The 20,655-nt window shown below is 30.7% G+C and overlaps 1 protein-coding gene across 1 annotated transcript in view; it reads left to right on the top strand.

Moving 5' to 3' along the window:
• The first annotated feature begins 590 nt into the window (after positions 1 to 590).
• Positions 591 to 20,655, top strand: part of LOC132924677 (homeobox protein engrailed-2-like) — a 61,593-nt gene continuing 41,528 nt past the window's right edge. The window contains exons 1-2 of the mRNA XM_060989108.1: positions 591 to 1,004; positions 14,845 to 15,863. Coding sequence (XP_060845091.1) covers positions 15,053 to 15,863 — 811 coding nt within the window. The 5' untranslated portion in view covers positions 591 to 1,004; positions 14,845 to 15,052. The remainder of the gene's footprint in view (positions 1,005 to 14,844; positions 15,864 to 20,655) is intronic.

Raw genomic sequence — 20,655 nt, 5'->3', positions numbered from 1 at the left:
AATATAATAGATGGCAACCGCGACGGCGGCGAAACGACAAGAGGACCGAATAGTGTTCACTGTACCTACTATGTGTGTGTGTGTGTGTGTGTGTGTGTGTATATATATAGTAATAATGATGCTTGTGTCGCGCGAGAGCGAGCGAGACGCGCACGGCGATGAGTGAGAGGGAGACGGATGTTATTTTTTTTCTTTCTTATATTATGCAATTTATTATGTACAAGTGTTGTGTGCGACGGAGAGAGTGGAGCGTACACGCCAGCAACGACGGACGGACGGACGTATAATAGAACGCCGCGGCGGCGAAAAGACCACACACGAAGCAGCCGCCGCCGTAACCGCTGCCGCCGCCGCCGCAGTATCAACCGCTGCCGTCGGTCGTCCATTGGTGTGCGCGCGCGCTAGCGACGGTCGCCCCTTCTCGGCGCGGACCCCGACGCAGCCGCCGCCACCGCGCCCAGGTGGGCGGCGCTCGGGCGGCCGACGCCATTTTTTCCGTTTTACCCCCACCTCGAGCCGGTCGGCAGCCAACGATCCGCCGCCGCCGCCGACCGACCACGACCGCCGCTCACCGACGGCGAATAACTCCGCCGCCGCCGCATCCGTCCGCCGTACGCCCGTCCGTCCGGTCATCAGGTCTCGGCAGTGCAGCCGCGCTCCAGTCAGATTCGAGAGGTCGCGCGCGCACCTACGGAATACAAATATTTATCATTATTATTATTATTATTATTATTATTAAACTCGGCGGCGCCCGCACGCGCACGCGCACACGTAGTGCCCGGTAAAATCCGATTTCGATTTAAGTAAGATAATAAGAAACACGCGGGTGATATAATATCGACATTACATCTACGCCGTCGTCATACCTGCCCGCCCGGGAACCGTCAGCTACACCACACAAAAGTTGTCTGTACCGAAGATTTTTCGTATTTCCGTCTTCGCGCGACGAGAGCATTATCACCAAGCTGCAGTAGAGGTTTGCCGACTTCACGCGCCCGGATCAGGTACTTAATTACAGATAATTTGTATTTATATATTTATATTTATTCCGGTGTAGCCGCCGTAATGGCTGCTCTATAATATAATGCATACATAGGCGCAGCCTACGGGTATACTTGACATTTGTTATTCGGTGGCAATAATATATATAGGTATATATTTGTTGGTATATATATATACCGATATATGTACACGATAATCGATTTTACCAGATAAACGTATGACGGGCCATACGAGTTTAAACGCGGTTAAATATCACGACTATATAGTATAGGTATTGATATTGTAATAGTAAATCTAACTGGTTCGAAATATCGAGAGTATCTGGTATTTGGACGGCAAGAAAGTTGTAGTAGGTATAATATTAGGTTATTTTCATTTAAAATTGGCTATGTATAGGTGTTGGTACTACTCGGTATATCATTTATAATATTATATATACGATATGTAACCGTGGTTTTGATATTGGCCATCCTTGATAACCGCACTTTCGTTACCTAAAAATAAATAAATAAATCGTATTATTTAAATATTTATATGTTACTAATAAAATCATATTAAATATATATTATTACCTAAAGAATATAATAATATATATAATTTTAGGTATATATATATAGTATTATTAAAGTATATAATTTTATATTTGAAGGGGTATCCCATTTTTGTTTTAATGTTATGTATTAGGTAGGTACCTGCTATTTATAATATAACCATTCACATTTATGAATAACGTAATCTAAACTTAAACGCGTATAGATAATACTAGATAAAATACCATCATATAGCCATTATAATTTGACATAGGTATAGACGGCATATTTATTTTATTATATCTATACCTTATATAAATTAATGTAAAAATGTATTTTAACTTGTTTAGCTAACAATTATATATACCATCTTTAAAACCAAAAATAATAAAACATAACAAATAATAACAGAAAATACACATACATTTATATTAAATGATAGTTGAATGATGTTTCTTAAAAATTAAAACTTATTGAATAACGTAGGTAAATGGATGGAAAACAGCAAAGTTAAAATAATTTTCCTAATTTTTCATTTGTATACAGTTATAGCAGATAGGTACCTATAGCTATTTCTCTAGTTATTATAGCTTCTATTAATATAAGTTTACATAATATGTCATGTTATATAGAAATATCAAATAGCTATAATACTATTAATTTGGTATTGTATATAATTGCACGTTTAAATAATTATAAATAGGTGCCATGACTTACACCTAATTTACTGGATAGTAACTATAAATAATATGCCATATGTCAGTTGTAGGTATCATATATATTAAAAAAAGAATATGTTATACTTACGATAAAAACTTAAAGTGTATTTATATTTATTTATAGTATAAACATGTAACATTTATCTAGTTTATAACTTAACAAATTATACTTACAATAATTTTTTATCTAAACTTTAAATTTGCTTTAAAGTTATTTATATTTAGGTGCTTATTACTTAATAAATTTGATGTTATTTAAATAAGGTATAATATAAATAATACCACAATAGAAACACATTGTTTTATAATAAATAATACATAAATGTAAGTAATTATACAAATCCACGTATCTATATATTGTATAATAATATATAGTATCAATATATAATATTTGGGTTATAGATTTATAATTTAATTACCATTAAATTGGTCATTATTCAACAGTTGTCTTAAATTATAGCAGTTATTATATAAGGTGCATAATTTTTCAAACAGGCTTTTGTTTAAAAATACATTATTAACGATATAATTAAGAAAATTATAAGAGCTGGAGAAAAACATAAAAAAACCCGCTTATAAATGTTTAATTATGGTTATTTTTGTCAACTTCCTTCCTTTTTAAATATAAATACACACATTATTACTAACCAAAAATAATGTAAGTATACCTACAATAATGTACATACATATGATAATGGTATAAAATAATTTACTGCAACAAAAAAATAAAACCGTTAAAAAAAGTTTTTTCATTAGTTATTTACGGAATTTAATTAGTGGAATAATGTTCAAGACATTCGAATGCTCCTATAATAACAAAAAAGTACCTTTAGATACTGTAATTTGTCTCGATGTTACAAAAAATTCTCATAAATGAGCACCATAAAATGACACCATTGACACCGCAAAAAATACTACACATATAATAGGTTATTATATAACATATAATATTTCTATATTATCTAATATCTTAATTTCGGAAATGCAGGTACCTACTAAAAATATCGGTTAGCTTAAGTTTAAATACTAATTTATCGTTTATTGACCAAGTTTTTGATAAAACATAATATATATCGTTATCATTCACAATACTTATTATAAATTATATTTTATTTAAACCAGAATGATAAATGTTTTTTTTTTTAAATATAAAATAAAAAATAATATATTTAATGGAAAATCGAGTCATTGATAAAATCATTAAAAAATTTAAATGTTTGTAATTATTTATAATTTAATCAAAATGCTTACATAATGCAGTCGTCTTTATGAAATTATGAATAGATCACAAATCAATAAACTATAAATTATTTTCATATCTATATAACAACTTATAAGTGAATATTAATGAATTGTAATTTTTTTAAATTGGTAAGCAAATTTGATTGGATTTTTTGATAAGGTATTTTAAAGGTTTAAATATTTTATAATTAACAATAAAAATGCAGTTAATTTAAAATGAAAATGTAAATGTTTGTTTTTATAAATCACCAATTAAGTGTATAATCTATCAGCTAAGGACTTTTATTTACACTAAACTATTGAACCTATTTATAAAATGAGAATTGGATTAATCAACGTAATCAACATGTAAGATATAGTTAAGTATTCTGTTAGTAATTTTTCAGATTTTAGTATAAGTAGGTTATATAATACGCGTATATTTATTTCATTTGAAATAATTTAATAATTCGTTAAAGCTATAGCAGGCAGTAGCTCTTAAACCTATATAAAAAATGTTCTAGTAGAAAAACAAACGATTAAATGGATCAAACTATAGAGTGATGTAATGTTTTGTGTATATAAAATTATAAAAATATTTAAATAAAATGTAAATATATATATACATTACCTATATATATCAAATATTTTTAAATATCTATATATTAGAATTAGCTGCAATTAAAAATCTTTGGAAGTATTTGTGTGATTATAAGCCCAAGGATTACATATGTGTATAATAAATACGCGTTTGCAGATTCATATATAGACAACATTCGTTGTTAGTACTATATATATTAAATAACCAATCAGTGATTGATTAACATTAATAATATATACTTAATATATACTATAATATTATATGAATTATTATTATTAGACTTAAGTGTCCATTCACTTAGTTATATGTATGAGTGATGTAAAAGTGTGGAAAAATAGAAATCACGAGTCACTTTATATACAGCTCGTGAAGTATATATCATATATGTATATATGAACAATGTATAGGTATATGGGTATATATATATGTACATTTTTTATAATATATATAGGTAAAACCGATAAATGATTGACAACATAAAATTAATTTAATTAATTCAATACACAAGGTTGTTTAATATTACTTATAAGGATATATATACATACATATAACATTTTGCCACATTGTTATTATTGAACATGTCTACACTTTTCAATTTTGTGTCAACCTAAGATAAAATATTAGTAGGTAAAGAATATACTGAATTGTTGTTTGAAATACCTAGTATATATACAACATTATAAATATTTATTAATCAAATACGATATTGTGAAAAACTCGATGAAAACCAAACGGTAAAATATAGGTAGGTATATCACATTTGGTTCGTGATTAAGAATTCTACACTTTAATTTACCATAAATTACAGAAATGTATATCTACATCTAAATCCAAATCCACCCTGAATAAAAATAAGTATTGAGTAGGCATTTTTTTTAAATACATCCACTTAAAAATGTTCCATTTAACTATATTATACATGTATAAAAGATACAGATGATGCATACTATATAAAATCCAATATACTTTAAAGTATTTAATTTATAGTTTATAATTGTTTAATTTAAAATAAACATAAGTTTTATAACTAGATGTTAATCTGTATCTAAATACTTTTCCCTACAGAAGGTGAAATAAATTGATTTTTCAAATAATTTAAACAAAATTACCGTGCGAAGTATACGGTATTAGGTACTTATATATATATAGTTTATTACTTTATTACTTTATTATATTGCCAAGTATAAAAATGTATATTGTTTAATATATGTATGATTTATTTTCTCCAACAGTTAATGTTAGCTGTTCTAAATGATATGTTAACGTCAAATATCTATTATATTTTTAATTTACTTAAGTAAATTGCTTTATTCATCATTATAAAATATACATGGTAAAAAGTATAAACACACATGTCCACTTTTATTTAAATATTAGTAAATTATAAAAATAATAATAAAAATAAAAGAATTAATATAAAAATGCAATTAAAAATAATGTAACATTGTGAAACTACTGTAATTTAAGAAAAAAGGTTGAAATTATTTTATAGTTTTAAATATAATTATATGCCTATAGTATTTTGTTATGCTATTATAGACTTCCACTTATATTTATATTTTATATTCATATAGTTTTATCGATATAGAATACATATTTCATATTTACATATATACCTACGAGTATATCATATATGTATGGGAACTGCATAAAATTGCATGCATATTTAATTTTATATACATTTTAAATTTCGAATTTTTTGAATAATCTATTGAATTATTTTTATTGTAAAAATCTTTTACAAAATATATTAATTAAATGTAATATTATAATACGACTACTATATAATGTCTTATTTTAGTTACTATATATCTGGATTTAAGCCTATACCAACGAATTACACCTAAATTATTTATAAAATTACTTCTAATTTTTAAATTACCACAAGCGCAATCTGGATCCATTTCATATTTGGTTTTTTAGGTGTCTGGGTATTTTGAAAATTACAATTAAAAAACGATCTCTTAAACGGCTAAACCTACAAAAAACAATATTCAGTATGTCGTCTACGCTCCGCCTATTATTTACTGTATTGCTGGAACAATGGTACATTTTTCTACCAGAGAAGTTGCTTATTCATTTATATAGGTTTGCCGTATTTTATACAGCCATACTGGTTATATATGTATTTATAGTTATAGCTATAATATTATGTATAATATATGTAATAAGTATATGGGTATATAGTGTATACAAGTATATAGGTACTAATATATTTCTTACTATATTTAATAATGCATTCGTGTTTTGTAAAGATAGGCATAATATAGTTGGCATAATTAGAACAGTATATAATTAAAATATGGACAATTAAACGTAAAGTACCTAAGCTCAAATTACGGTGAATAACGATGGAGGGTTATTATTATGCGTGGAGTTCGCATGCAGATACATTTTCAAGTCTTATCTTTTTAAACATAATTAACATTTTGTACCAGCGAGAAAACTACAAACTAAAATTATAAACATATTACTCAACACAAAGTAATGATAACGATACTTATGTAATAATAACTACGCCATGTGCACTGTGCACAACACTTAACTGCAAAATAGTATTTCGGACAAATGCTCCACACAAATATATTCGTACCTATATATATAATATATATAATTAAGTTGAACAGATGTACGTAACGCGTGTCGAGTCAATGGGAATTTAAAAAAAAATTATGATAAATTATTTTATCTTATGTTGATCAAATTTATGAGTACTAAACAGGAAATTCGATCAAAAATCATTATTACACGATTTTTATTAATTTATTAAAGATATACCTTTACACTTTTATTACATGTGAGAATGTATTTATACTTAAACGTCTTAAACGTATACTCGTAGATATAGGTACACCTACATAAATTAAAGATTGACTTAATATGAATTTTTTTCTGTTTAGATAAAAATTAATTAATAAACATCCTATAGGTATATCATAATGGTAGGTCATACCTACATGCTATAAAAGTACATTTTGCATCGTATTATAGGTATTTAACATAGTATTGATGTCTATGTAGCATTCATAATTTGAGTGCATCTATCTATTGCTTCAGTTATTACTTAAAAGAAGTCTGTATATTAAATTTTGGTTCGAAAGCAAATAATATACTCTAAATGTCTGTGATCATTTTTGTATAAACATGTGCGAAACTCTGCAGTATAGCATAAAATGTGGTTATCCGTGTTTAATTAACCATGGTATCGGCAAGATGTGACCGCAACATAATATTCTATATTAGGCACTTCACCGTGGCATGACAGAATATAGGTAAATAACAAGCCAATTAAATGTCTAAACCCTAAAGAAACAATCTATTGAATGTTTATATATACACCACACGTCCACACACGCACATACATAGTTCATATAGAGAGAATAATATACATTATATATTAAGATGCGTATATTTACCTACTATTTTATATAGACAGTCCTGTTGGAGAATTCTCTGGTTTTTGTACTAAAATGTATTATTTTTTTTTGTCATACTTGATTTGTTACCCATAAAATTGTAAAGCCATACTCGTCCTTCACGTAAATGTGTTATTTTTATCTTCTTGAATTGGTATATAGACAGTATACCTGCAGATACTTTGTTGATACAATTATTATATCCAATAGAATTGCAGAATTTCTTTGTTATTTTTCCGCAAATAATGGCGATTAAACATTGTCGTTTTGATTGAAAACTATTATAAATATATATTATTATAATATATCATTATATAGGTATATGGATTCCTGTTATTTTCTTTATATTATTCATTAAGTGGTGAGATTGTTATTTAATAACTTAACCAATATTATACGTATAGGTACCGAAAAATACCACACACATCACACACATACACATACACATAGCACATACACATAAGTAAACAAATAAATATAGAAAGCAACCCCTACAGCTCCTCTTCAGACTTTGACGATACATATATTTATACAAATATATAAAACCAAAAAAACTTTTTTATTGTTTGAATTTAACCTAGGTATGTATAACGTCATACGTCATCGTTTATTTACAACAAAGAAAAGTAAACATATTGACTTATTGACTATATATTGTCAATATTATTGTGCACCATATGTGTGTGTGTGTGTGTGTGTGTGTGTGTGTGTGTGTATGTGTGTGTGTAGACAAATAATTTCAAATGACATATTAATTAAACATTTATGATTGTCGCGTCTGTACATAATATAGACACGCGCGTTTAAAAACGTGTATACTCGTACATGTATAAATGTACGTACATTTAAAATGGCTTGTATACAAATTTAATTGAACTTGCGTACATATATTCCCGGGAATATATACATCTTAATATATGCAGTAATATAATAAATAACGGGACATATAAAAGACAAAATCAATTGAAACCCGTGGTCATATAAAAAAATGACTTTAAATTTGATGCGATTAAAAAAATAAAATTAAAACACTGTGTTATTTTACTATACTTGCATATTTTATTTATGTATACTGCAGTTTACGAATATATCATGTTATAAATATATAATATACAATACATTCTTTATATAGGAATATGAATAAAATTTCATTCAAAATCACTGTGCAACTGCAGTCACAAAATTAATTTTCTTGTTCTCATATTGTTGTACCTACCAATAATAATTTGTATAATGGATATCTAATACTTATAATATAGCTATATAATATTCTAAATATAGTGTTAAGTATAATTCGAGTTTAATATGTATATTACTATTATACTTACATATAGTATATAGATCAGTATATGGGACGTATGCTATTCATAACGTTTCGGGTGACATTTGTTGACAACTGCTGCAGCAGCGACAACACCACAATTGAAACGTATGAATAACGTAATGGATGACTTGTGTCCGCTAATCCGATACGTGGGCGATCGTGATGAGGGAAGATCGCACATCATATTATTAATGCATTAAAATATTATATATATATATATTTATGAATAATCACTCGTGTTTAATTATACGGCACAAATGAGAACAGACAAGTTGCCGTCGGAACAACACGTGTCAACTGAAAAATAAAATATTTCCTTATTTTCAGTCTAAGAGTATATATAATAAAAATAATAATATGATTACAAGCTCCCTTACACAAATGCATATACATATATATTATATATTATGTGTATACGTTAAAAAACCATATAGGTATAGTATAGGTGTTAATAATATTATGTATATTATATCTAAGTTCAGATATATCTACACTCTACTGCAGTCATTAGCATTACACAGTAATACGATATAATTACCACTCACAAGTTCACTACGGTTTTGCTAGTAAAATGTGTTTTATAATATCTTAAATGTAAATAGTTTTATGATAAAATGGCACATATTTTTAATTTTTCTGAAGGAAGAGAATTTGTTTACTGGCATTCATTATTTTAAATAATATCTATCCTACATGTATAGTATAGTCATCCAAACTTGCGAAATATTTAGAAAATGACTTAATTATTTTTTTCCTGATTTCGTTATTGTCCTTCAATAGCAAACATAATCGTTATAAATGTTCGGCGTAACTACCTACGTATTATTATACTCAGTTATATCGAACACTCGACTCGGTGAATCGAAACAAACTCTAGGAATCGCCAAGAATTTATTTTTGCTGCAGAGTATCATAGTTTTTATTAGTGTTAATAAAGTATTATACATATCCGAACCTGCATATACGTGCGTACATGGAGCAATTCAATAATAATAAACTGTTAGGTATATTGTATATTTACACTATCCGACGCTGCCATCGGCCTCAGATTTCGCGATGAACGAAATGAAAACAAACCGTAAATTATAGCAATATTTTATAAAATAAAAATGAAAAATGAAAAATAATAATAAACTTGATTCGTTTTTTTTGGCTCGCATTATGTGCTACGTACTATATTATTATTAGTAGTAGTAGTATATGCGTACATCGTGTAACGACTGCTGGGCGATATTAATAATTTCGCCGTAAAGTCACGCGCCGCTTATAGATTAAACAAATGTATGTACATACTTTTATCGCAAAACGACACGGCTGAAAAATAAAAATCATAAAACACACACATACCACTATAAGAATAACATATTATTATAACGCATTTAATATTAAGTGGGTATACATGTTCCTTCAGTCGTCCTATGTAGTCCCATATATATATTAAACTATATTTAATATTACTCCAACTCTGAACTTACATAAGCCTGAATTTGTTTAACGTGACAGTATGACTGACACATTCATTTTAGCGGTTAAGTTTTATGTTTATGAATTCGTTATTATTGTACGATGGAAAAATGTCCGGAAAACGTGAACAAATATTATAGATAATTTTTCAAAATTGTGCTATATTAAGGTACTATGCTATTTTCACAATTATACCTATACACAATACAAAAATAATATTATTTTTAAAAATTCAAACGCAAGTGAACAGTATACATTATTCTAAACACCGAGGTACATACATAAATTAATAGATTTGTAGAACGAATCCGTAACGAAACAAACGACGTATATTTTCTAATAATTTCTATTCGGTAAACGTGGTAATGTTATTTCCTAATATTTAAGACAAGATAATTAAAATTAAGGTTTTCTCAAATGATAATTCTTTTTTTAGTTACCTTTTTACATTTTAAAAAAATAAATAATAATACTATTATATCTAGTTACCTTAAATATACCAACAACAAGATTAGAGAATGTCACGGGAAGGTAATTAATTCTTTTTAATTCCTGAATATGTCGAGGAAGCAATTGCATTCGTAATGATGCATGTTTTTTGTATAGGAAAGTCCGCCGAAAGTCATATAGATAATAATTTTGCGCATCATATCTCTGATTTTTTCAAAGATTTAAATTTATGCTTTTATAAATAAATATTTTATAATAATTAAAGTATTAAATCACTTGACAGCTCAGATGAGGATATAATAAACACGTGTTCTATATCACTGACGAAATATTAGAATTTATACCGAATGAATTGGTATTCAATTAAACAATTAATAATTTTAAATCTTAGTCGCGGGATGATGGAAAATAAACATAGATCATAGAAAATTTAAACCATATTCGCGCGAAATTGGCCGTAATTAGTAATTATTTATAATTTATTTACAATATAGCAAATATATTACTAAATACCATATATTCAAACGTTCAACATATGATTAAATTTATAAAATATTCAATAGAAAAATCTTTGTTGATGTGCTCCAATGCTTCATTAAATTATATACTATAGTCTATAATATGTAAAAAAAATATAAAAATGCATATATTTTATACACCATATACACATGCGGTAATACGTATGTTTAAACAGTAGTGACACGTTTAGTCAAGTCTGACACGGTGTAAAATATAAGACACATACATATACTCTTACCTCTTACCTATAACTTTGCAGTTTGATTTTATGTAATAATCATTGTTGTATTACTCTCGTGTAGTACATACAATAATATGATACGCACATAATATTACAATAAACAATAATATGATGTCCATAAGAAATTTAAAACATATATTAATATGAAATCGTAATATAACATACTACTATATTGTTCATGACTACGCGCGAGTTTACAAGATTTCCTCGCGCGTTTAAAATATCACTCGCATCCGTGCCCCATCCGCTTCCTTACGGGATTCCGGGGCTAATTTTGCTACATGCATAACAATGCACGTATGTAAGTTGGTGTACACATTGTCGGGCAATATATTACTATAATCACGGGACTCGCGCAGGATTTCGCGTCAGTGCAGTGTTGTAATATATTATACACGTACTTACCTATATTATATACAACGTTACAATGACGGAACACAATGAGGGTGCTGTACACGAATTATTTCGCTGAAAATCCGCCGAAAAGTCGGCATTCCGGCAGATTTCTTTTCAGTGGTGGCCGCACTTATATACACTTACTGTATAACTACTGTATTATTTATGTCCTTTACACGGTGTAAACGATGAGAGCTGTTGCGAACTGCAGCGGAGATTATTTTAATTGCTCGCCGTCAACGCGTCGCTATATACACATTATGTATATAATATATATACGAACGAAAGACATTATATTATTATACACACAGATATGCCGCCACTGCATGCACTAATTAGCTATTAATTGCGACTTGCGCGCATACCGTTTTAGTTTTCATGCTTATATATAGGTGTGTGTGTGTGTGTTTGGATTATGGCTGTGACTAAATAATATATATATACATAAATCATATACAAGGTGATTCATTAAGCATGCTTACTCTCATTTTTTCATGTAATTAATTTATTCAAAATATAAGTTTTTAAATTTAAAGACATTATAATACATTAAGATCTTAATTTTAAATTATTAAAATTTTTGTACTCCTTAAAGAGTGTTCCACGGTGATATAAGCAACTGATAATTTAAATATGATCCTTATACTTTTTTACTGTAGACTATTTAATATTTAGTGGATTTTAAAAAAAATTGATATGCCTAATTCAAAATTAAGTTTCTCAGTTATTAAAATGTTTATGATAAGAATTGTCCTTAAAAATAGTTTTACAAGAATATAAAATACATATCATATTGGATATTATACTACACACAATTTGATTGGCTGAACACAAATTTGCTATATCGTATGATTATTATAAGACGAAGACAATACATGTAGCTTTCTGCAGAATGCTATTCTTAATTTTTAAATGGTGTATTTATTTGAAATAAATTATTATACCTTACCTACGTATATTTTAAAAAATATTGCATACATTTATCAGTAATATATAGATAGATTATATTTAATTATCACACTTAATAGAGCTTATACGATAATATAATAATGTTTACCAATTCACCAATAATATAATGATAATTTATTATTATTTATTATATAGAACTATGATCTATATACCTATAATATTATGTAAATATTATATGGTCTTTCACGGTGTTTAAACATACCTTCGAAAACGTAACATTGTCGTCATCCGTCACCCTCAAATATTTTTTTCCATAAATCATAATTTTAAATCCTACCCAACGACGGCCTATAAATATAAGACCATATCTATAGCCTACCCTTTTAAGCAGGTCCCAGTACAATGTTGAATTCTATTGTCGGTGAGGTTTGCGTCTAATCTATCCTGTGACAGAATTGATATCAAACATATTAATTTTTTTAAAAGGAACCCCACACGGTTTCGGGGGCCTGGTGCACTATTATAGGGATCCTAGCTAAATCATGTTATATGCATACAATACGTTTTATAAGTAATAGTAAGCATGAAAAATCGTTGATCTGTTTGCGTTTATTACTTTAAAAATCTACGTCGACCGTAATCAAAAAAATACGTTAATATTAATTCAACTTTTTTCACATCCTACAAATTTGTTTCAATATTTTTTTTTAGTCACATAGAGGTTGTGCCATAACCAACAGTTTTAAAAAACTGAATACTATACATACTTTATACTAAATAATGGGAAGATATAAGCTACAAAACCAATCATATCATATATTAGGTATATATTATCTACTTAAAGTATTCAGTGTTTAATAAACTAAGCATATTATTTAAACTCAATTTTGCTAAATATTTGTATCGTCACAATATTAAATTAGCCATAAGTTTTTATCGTGTGCGTCTATTATTTCCAGTATTTACTCGTATATGAATCTTATAGGTACATTTTATAATTGATAATAAATATCAGTAACAAATTTGCATTATTTTTTTTTTTTAATAATATAAAATCGTTTCTCTTACAAGGTGCCAACTTTACAAGTGCGATGACAATGCGTGCTTTGACTTTTATATGTATTAATTACAATAATTATGCTAATACAAACAGTAAGGTCTGTTAAAAAAAAAATGATAAAAATCTGCATTACATATTATAATGCATGATATACCTAATCATGACGCCATGGCTTTAGCAACATTGGTCTTACAAAATTCGAAAAAAATTGCGTGCCAAATACTATAATAACGTAACACCAATTATAATATATTTATATATATACGCATTATTTAAGTTTATTGAAACTTTATAATTTATAGTATTAATATGTAGTGGGTATTATTATAAGTGACTATACCTACACAATTAATGGACATTATATCGTTAAAGGCGCGGCGCTTAAATGCCGAAATGGAATTTAATCAACTAATTTGGTACCCAACTACTAGACAATACAATATACATATATATGGTACATCATAATATAATATAAACTGTTGTTATTAATTTTTGTGGAAAAACATTATGGCTTATTAGTGGTATATGTTATACGTATTACAAATATTATTATTATAATAATATTAGAATTATAATATTACTATATTGTAATGATACATATCTCCACAGCAGCGCACGGTCATCGTGAGCCGATTTGATTTTTGTGCATTAGTGTTGAACAGTTTTTATACTGTGTATTCTACTAATATTGACTTTTGAATTAGGTTCTTTTTTTTGTGGGTATGCAATGAAAACACTAGAATACTGATGCTCGACCGAAAACTAAATCGGTTAACCGGAAGGTCTAATTCATGTGTAGGCGTGGCGTTAATTCCCCCCGGCACCCACCCTAAAAGATTACGTTCGCAGTGCATCACAGATACACAGCCGATGTCACTAAGTTGATTTGATAATGTGAAAATTGTAGAAGAGTCATGATAAATTATTAAATTAATATAATATAATTTGTTTATATAAGTACAATATTAAACAGTTTAATTTTTTTGTTATAGCAAACCATCGATCCAACCCGACGAACGAGTGATGCACCCGAATCGCCGTTGCAGTTGTTTTCGCTGTCGTTTGACGGCGGTCGGACGATAAGACATACATACGTTTATAGTACCGTTGTTTGACGTTAGTGCACGGACATACAGACAGACAGTGGGAACAGGTGGACAGACAGCCAGACAGACAGACAGCATAATACACGCGTTGCATATGATGATGATGACCAACTGTCTGCAGCAGAGCGTGTGCGCAGAGGCGGCGACCATCCAGGCGATGGAACTGCACCGCCGGAACAGCGGGGGCGATCAATCGATCGGTAAGCCTGGCCGCGACGACAGTTCAGCTACCGAATACAACGACGACCGAGTGCAGCCCACTTCCGGCGGTCGTTTGAACGGTTCTGCTGAGCGTCCGTTGAAGTTCAGCATAGACAACATATTGCGACCGGAATTCGGTGGCGGCACCGGAAGCTTGGCCACGTCCGGCGGCAGTCCTCCGACGGCGTTCAACCCGTACGACCACCATCACAGACACTACCACCCCCACCATCAAAATCTCCAACAACAACAACAACAACAACACCTCAACCACATCGACCGTCTGAATCACCTCAACTATCAACTCCACCATCTCAACCAACTCAGTCACAACGCCGCGGTAGCCGCCAGCGCTAACACAGCGGTTCGTGCGGCCGCGACTGCTATCAACGACGCGGCCGGGCCGGTGTCGTCGGATCACGAAAAATCCAATAGCAGCAGACGGTCCTCGTCGTCGTCCACCGCCGAACCGCTGAGTTCGCCCATCGATCTGTCGTGTTCCGACTCGCAGACCTGCGCCAACCCCGCCAGCACCACTGCTGTCGCCGCGGCCGCTGTCCACACCACCGCCAACGCCACCACACACGTTACTACCAGCACCGGTTCCATAGACGCAGCCATCAATGCAGTCGCCGATAAAGAGGGCTCTCAGCAATGGCCGGCCTGGGTGTACTGCACTAGATACTCGGATCGCCCTTCTTCCGGTAAGCGTTTATTCGAGATAAATACTCCCTCCCTCTCACCCCTATACCACAATATCAGCACACTCATGCAATCGTTTCATATATAAAACTGCGTTCTGCGCGTCGCAATTTTCATTGCTAATATCATGTTGGCGTTTACCAATACTATATTTTGTATTAAAAATAGTCTTTTAATTGAAATTAGTTTTACAACGAGTCATTTCGTATATTAATTAATTATTGTCAACGAATCTATATACATTAAATATTTGCTCACATAACAAATAGATACGTGTATATAATAAAATCAAAACAAGACAATATCATTATATAAGGTATGAAAACCTGACTAAGGAAACATGAAAAAAATTATAAACGTAGTTAATAAAATCATAATAAACCACGATAGATTCAAGGGCAGATTGCACATTGAATGAAATGTAATGACATTTAATTAGTAAATCCGTCACAATTGAACGCTTAAAAATCCTGATGTACCTTCTCTTATAACTTATAAGATACAATCATAAATATTGTTTTGTAAAATAATGGTATTATTATACTAAATTAATTAAATCTTCTACTACTGGTGTAAATAGCACACGTATTTTTAATGTGCATATATATATAGACGTATTGTAGTAGATGTTGCTTTTATGTAGGTATAGATGAATTTTAATTTATATTTCACCAGTGTCAGTTATGTCAATTATATATTTATATACAGTATTAAACGGTGGGTACATCATAAATTATTGTTTACATATTGTTTAAGTATCTGTTTTAATTCCATTTTGAAAATGTAGATAATATTCCGATAATTTTCGAATTAAAAATTAAAAAAATTATAATTTACTATTTTTGAATCTGAATATTTTTGTTTATTTCACGAGAAAAACACGGGGATACTGTTTTACTGTATAGGAGGTTAACTTCATTTTTCAAGTATAAATTATCTGAGGAAGTCTGTTGACCTTATTGCTAGATATAAATTACCCTCTCCCCCTACCGGTAGGCGGTTGTCTTCTTACATAAGTTTCGCCGTAGCTATAGGGTAGTGCACGCACAGAACGCTAATTGCGAATAATTTAAATAGCATCTCCTACGGGCCATGGTTGTCTAGATAAATCGACCGTAATTTAATACAGCAGATTACCGTGTTGTATCAAGTAAACCGTTTTCGAATTGACTTAGGTGAAGTACGCGCATTATAACTGTACAGTTTCACAAACTTAGCTAGTAAGCATGTAATATTACTTATAATATAGGTCAGTTGAATCGTATGTTGTGTAGTTAAGTCCTTGAGTAGCGCTTGCGGGCAGTGATATTGAAGTGTATGTATGTGTGTGTGTGTGTGTGTGTGTGTGTGTGTGTGTGTGATGTATAGCTTACCTTAAAATGTATTGTGTGGTGTTCAGTATTATTATCATCAAATAACTCCTGTTAAATACATGTATACCAGTGATTTATGTCTACACAGAACTATTATTGCCCATCGGAATCTTGTAACACGTAGAGCCAGTGCAGTGATACACTGAACAATTCTTGACGTATATTTGACATTTTTAAGACACACTGTTAAACAAGTAGGTACACAATGTTTCGTTTTATTTTTCACCATTAAATTACAACGTAAAAATGAATATAATTATTATTATATTATTTGGCCAACCGGTACGCGTGAATATATAGTATGATATAATAAGTATGGCACGTAGGTTATAGACAAGGCACTTGCGTATTTGTTTGTTTTTACTCGAGATTAACCATTGTTTAAACAATGATCAAGGAGCATTGAACGTTCATAAACATTACAAACAAAAAATAAATGTATATTATTTGTTAAGTATAATTATGACGTATGATATATATTATATATATATATAAGTACCTACGTATAATATATTTTATGTAGGTAAGTTGTATGTATTACGCCCATATTATTACTTTCGTCATCTTCGTACATTAACTTATAACTTTACTGATTTAACTAACTATAAAGTAATATTTTTCGTTAATTTTTGCCAACGAGTCCCAATAATAATAATAGGTACAACTACGTATATAATACTGAATCGTAATAACTAAATTATTGGTCGCTGCAGTTTTTGAGTTGTGAATATCTATGTAACTATGTTAGACGAGTAAACGAAACGAACGTGTGTATTATACTAAAATTATATATTTTACTATTATACAAATGATAATATATTAATAAATTATAATATACCTACTCATAAAGTTGTACCTATAATAAACGTGTTCGCGTATAATAGCCTTACGAATATCGAGTCACCGAGGCGTGCACCGTAAGGTTACAAACGAGTTCGTTTAACTATATAGTAGGTAAACGGGAACGACGACATTTGTCGAACGTCCAAATCATCATACTCGTATACATTATATGCATAATATTACAATACCTAATACCTGAACAAATATAGCCGACGGTATATAATCACTGTTCGGCAATCGAATAATACAATAGTGATTAATGTTTTGCCATGTTATATTATACAATATACGCGATTACAATCGAAATAAGCGTATCAACGTGCGACGGCGAGCGATCGCCGTAATTATGAAAATTTCGAACGCGTATTTTATACAAAACTACTGAAGAAGGTACTACCTATAGACACGCATATACAGGATAATTAACCTTGTAGAGCGATTAATGTATTCATTTTATAATTTTATGTGTGTGCGTGTATATTACACGATAAGTAAAGTTATAGTTATTTTTCAATCTTCAATTTTGAGGGTGGTTTCTAATCTAGTTTGTACTTTTAAAAGGTTAAAATTAAAAATTCTTCGTGTTTTATAATATAATTTGGAAAAACTAACTAAAAATTAAGGAAAAACGAGAATTTTATGCAAACACAATGCGCGGATATCACCGCGTTGCTATTGTTTTCTATTAAAACTTCATCCATTCTAATTATTTTGATTATTATTTAGTTTGTAACAAATAAATTAAGTTAAGTATATTATGCTCTACAAATATAATAACTTCCATATTCTTTCGCCTAATTTTACAAGGCTGTTTTCAGATTTTGCTAGGCCCTGGTCGCTTCTAATTTTTCCACAGGGAAGTTTTTTCAAATTTACAAAAGTATCAACACGTTGTTCAATTCCAAAAAAAAAAATAATAATGTGTCAAATCATTGTTGATTTTGTTAAACCATTATCATATTTTGTTACCATAACTTCAGCTCCAACACATAATATAATATCATCCTATTATAATAAAGTGATGATACATCATATCAAAATACTGACGAAACGCCATGGCCATATAAAATAATAACGACTATACCTATATGTATAAACCTATTATGAAACTGACGAAAATCCATTTTACGGCCGTCTGCGTCGACCGTCACACAACGAATGACGATGATGATGAATAATGATGATAAAATAGATACCTATAATAAATGTATACACTAGGAAAGACGTTGATTTCGTTTTAATAAATTTTTTTTTAAATCGTACGAGTAAAAATATATCTAATTCGTGCATATATCTATACGTGTCGGGTCAAAGTAACCTACAGCAGCATATACCATATATACGCCGTGAGACGTCCGTACTTATGCTAATGATGGCGGCAAGAAAAATAAACGAAAAAGGACTTACAATAGGTCATGTTATCTGCTGCGGTGCGAGGACCGGAATCGATTTGGTCGACGTTTAATTAATGTGGAAGAAATAAAACCACAGGAGTTACCGAGGAAGTTTAATGATTTTAGCCATCGCCGAGCTACTGCGGACCTGCAGACGCGATGCCGCTAGGATTTTTTTTTCATTTTGCAATCATCATCGGACGTTTCACGTAGGCATATTATTATACGACGTACGCGCACTGTACTATGCGAGAACCTATGCCACTGACGTTTCGATACGAAATTCTGACAGAAGACCTCGAAAAACGATAATTATAATTTTGGATAATATTTTGTTCGACCGCGTAAATGACGTATAAAAAAAACCGTCGTGTGTCCGTGTACAAAGTACGCGCACACCACGTTTTAATGCATAATATATTACATATTATATACCTATTAGAGATGTTTAGTGAGCGCGCGCGGCACCAGAGCCTGTGCTTGACCCATTGTGAGCGACCGCGAGTATAATTATTATTAATGTGTGGTTTAGACGGTTTATAGAGGTCTCGAGTCCGAATACCACGACCAGTGCGGCAACGGTGGTATCCGACGATGACCGCGTACTTAGAGACGGCCAAACGGTATCGGCTCGGACACACACACACACACGTGAAATACACAACGAAATACTGTATAATATTATATTATAGCTTAGCTTCGGTATAATGTAATGTATAATAATGTGTACCCCTACCTAGCTATATATGTGCGAGTGAGTGTGTGTGTGTGTGTGTCTGTCTGTCCGCGTCCGTCCGTGTCTCCGAGCTGGTGCGCGTGTGCGAGTGTTACGCGCGTGAGCGCGCTACAAGTGATTGTCGGACCACCCAAACGCAATATTGGTTTTGGTTCATTCCGATTTCCATTAACCAGACCGAGATTTACCTGCCGATCGCTCATTCATATACGTGTATTATATTATATTATTTATATACACATTGGTATATATTATAACCGTCTCCGGTAGGTAAGTGTGTATGTGGATACCTACTGTACCTATAAATATATTAAATATATATATATACTGCAGCACTCGGCGCATCGCCACTGTTGTGGCTGCTGCTGGACACTTGAGAATAATTTTTTTATTTATATACATAATATATTATTGTGATCGAAAAGACACGATTGACCCGTAGATATAC

This window comes from Rhopalosiphum padi, chromosome 3 (assembly GCF_020882245.1).
Source record: "Rhopalosiphum padi isolate XX-2018 chromosome 3, ASM2088224v1, whole genome shotgun sequence".
Taxonomy (NCBI): Eukaryota; Metazoa; Arthropoda; class Insecta; order Hemiptera; family Aphididae; genus Rhopalosiphum; species Rhopalosiphum padi.
The sequence above is the reverse complement of the archived record's forward strand: the minus strand, read 5'-3'. Positions and strand labels throughout refer to the sequence as shown.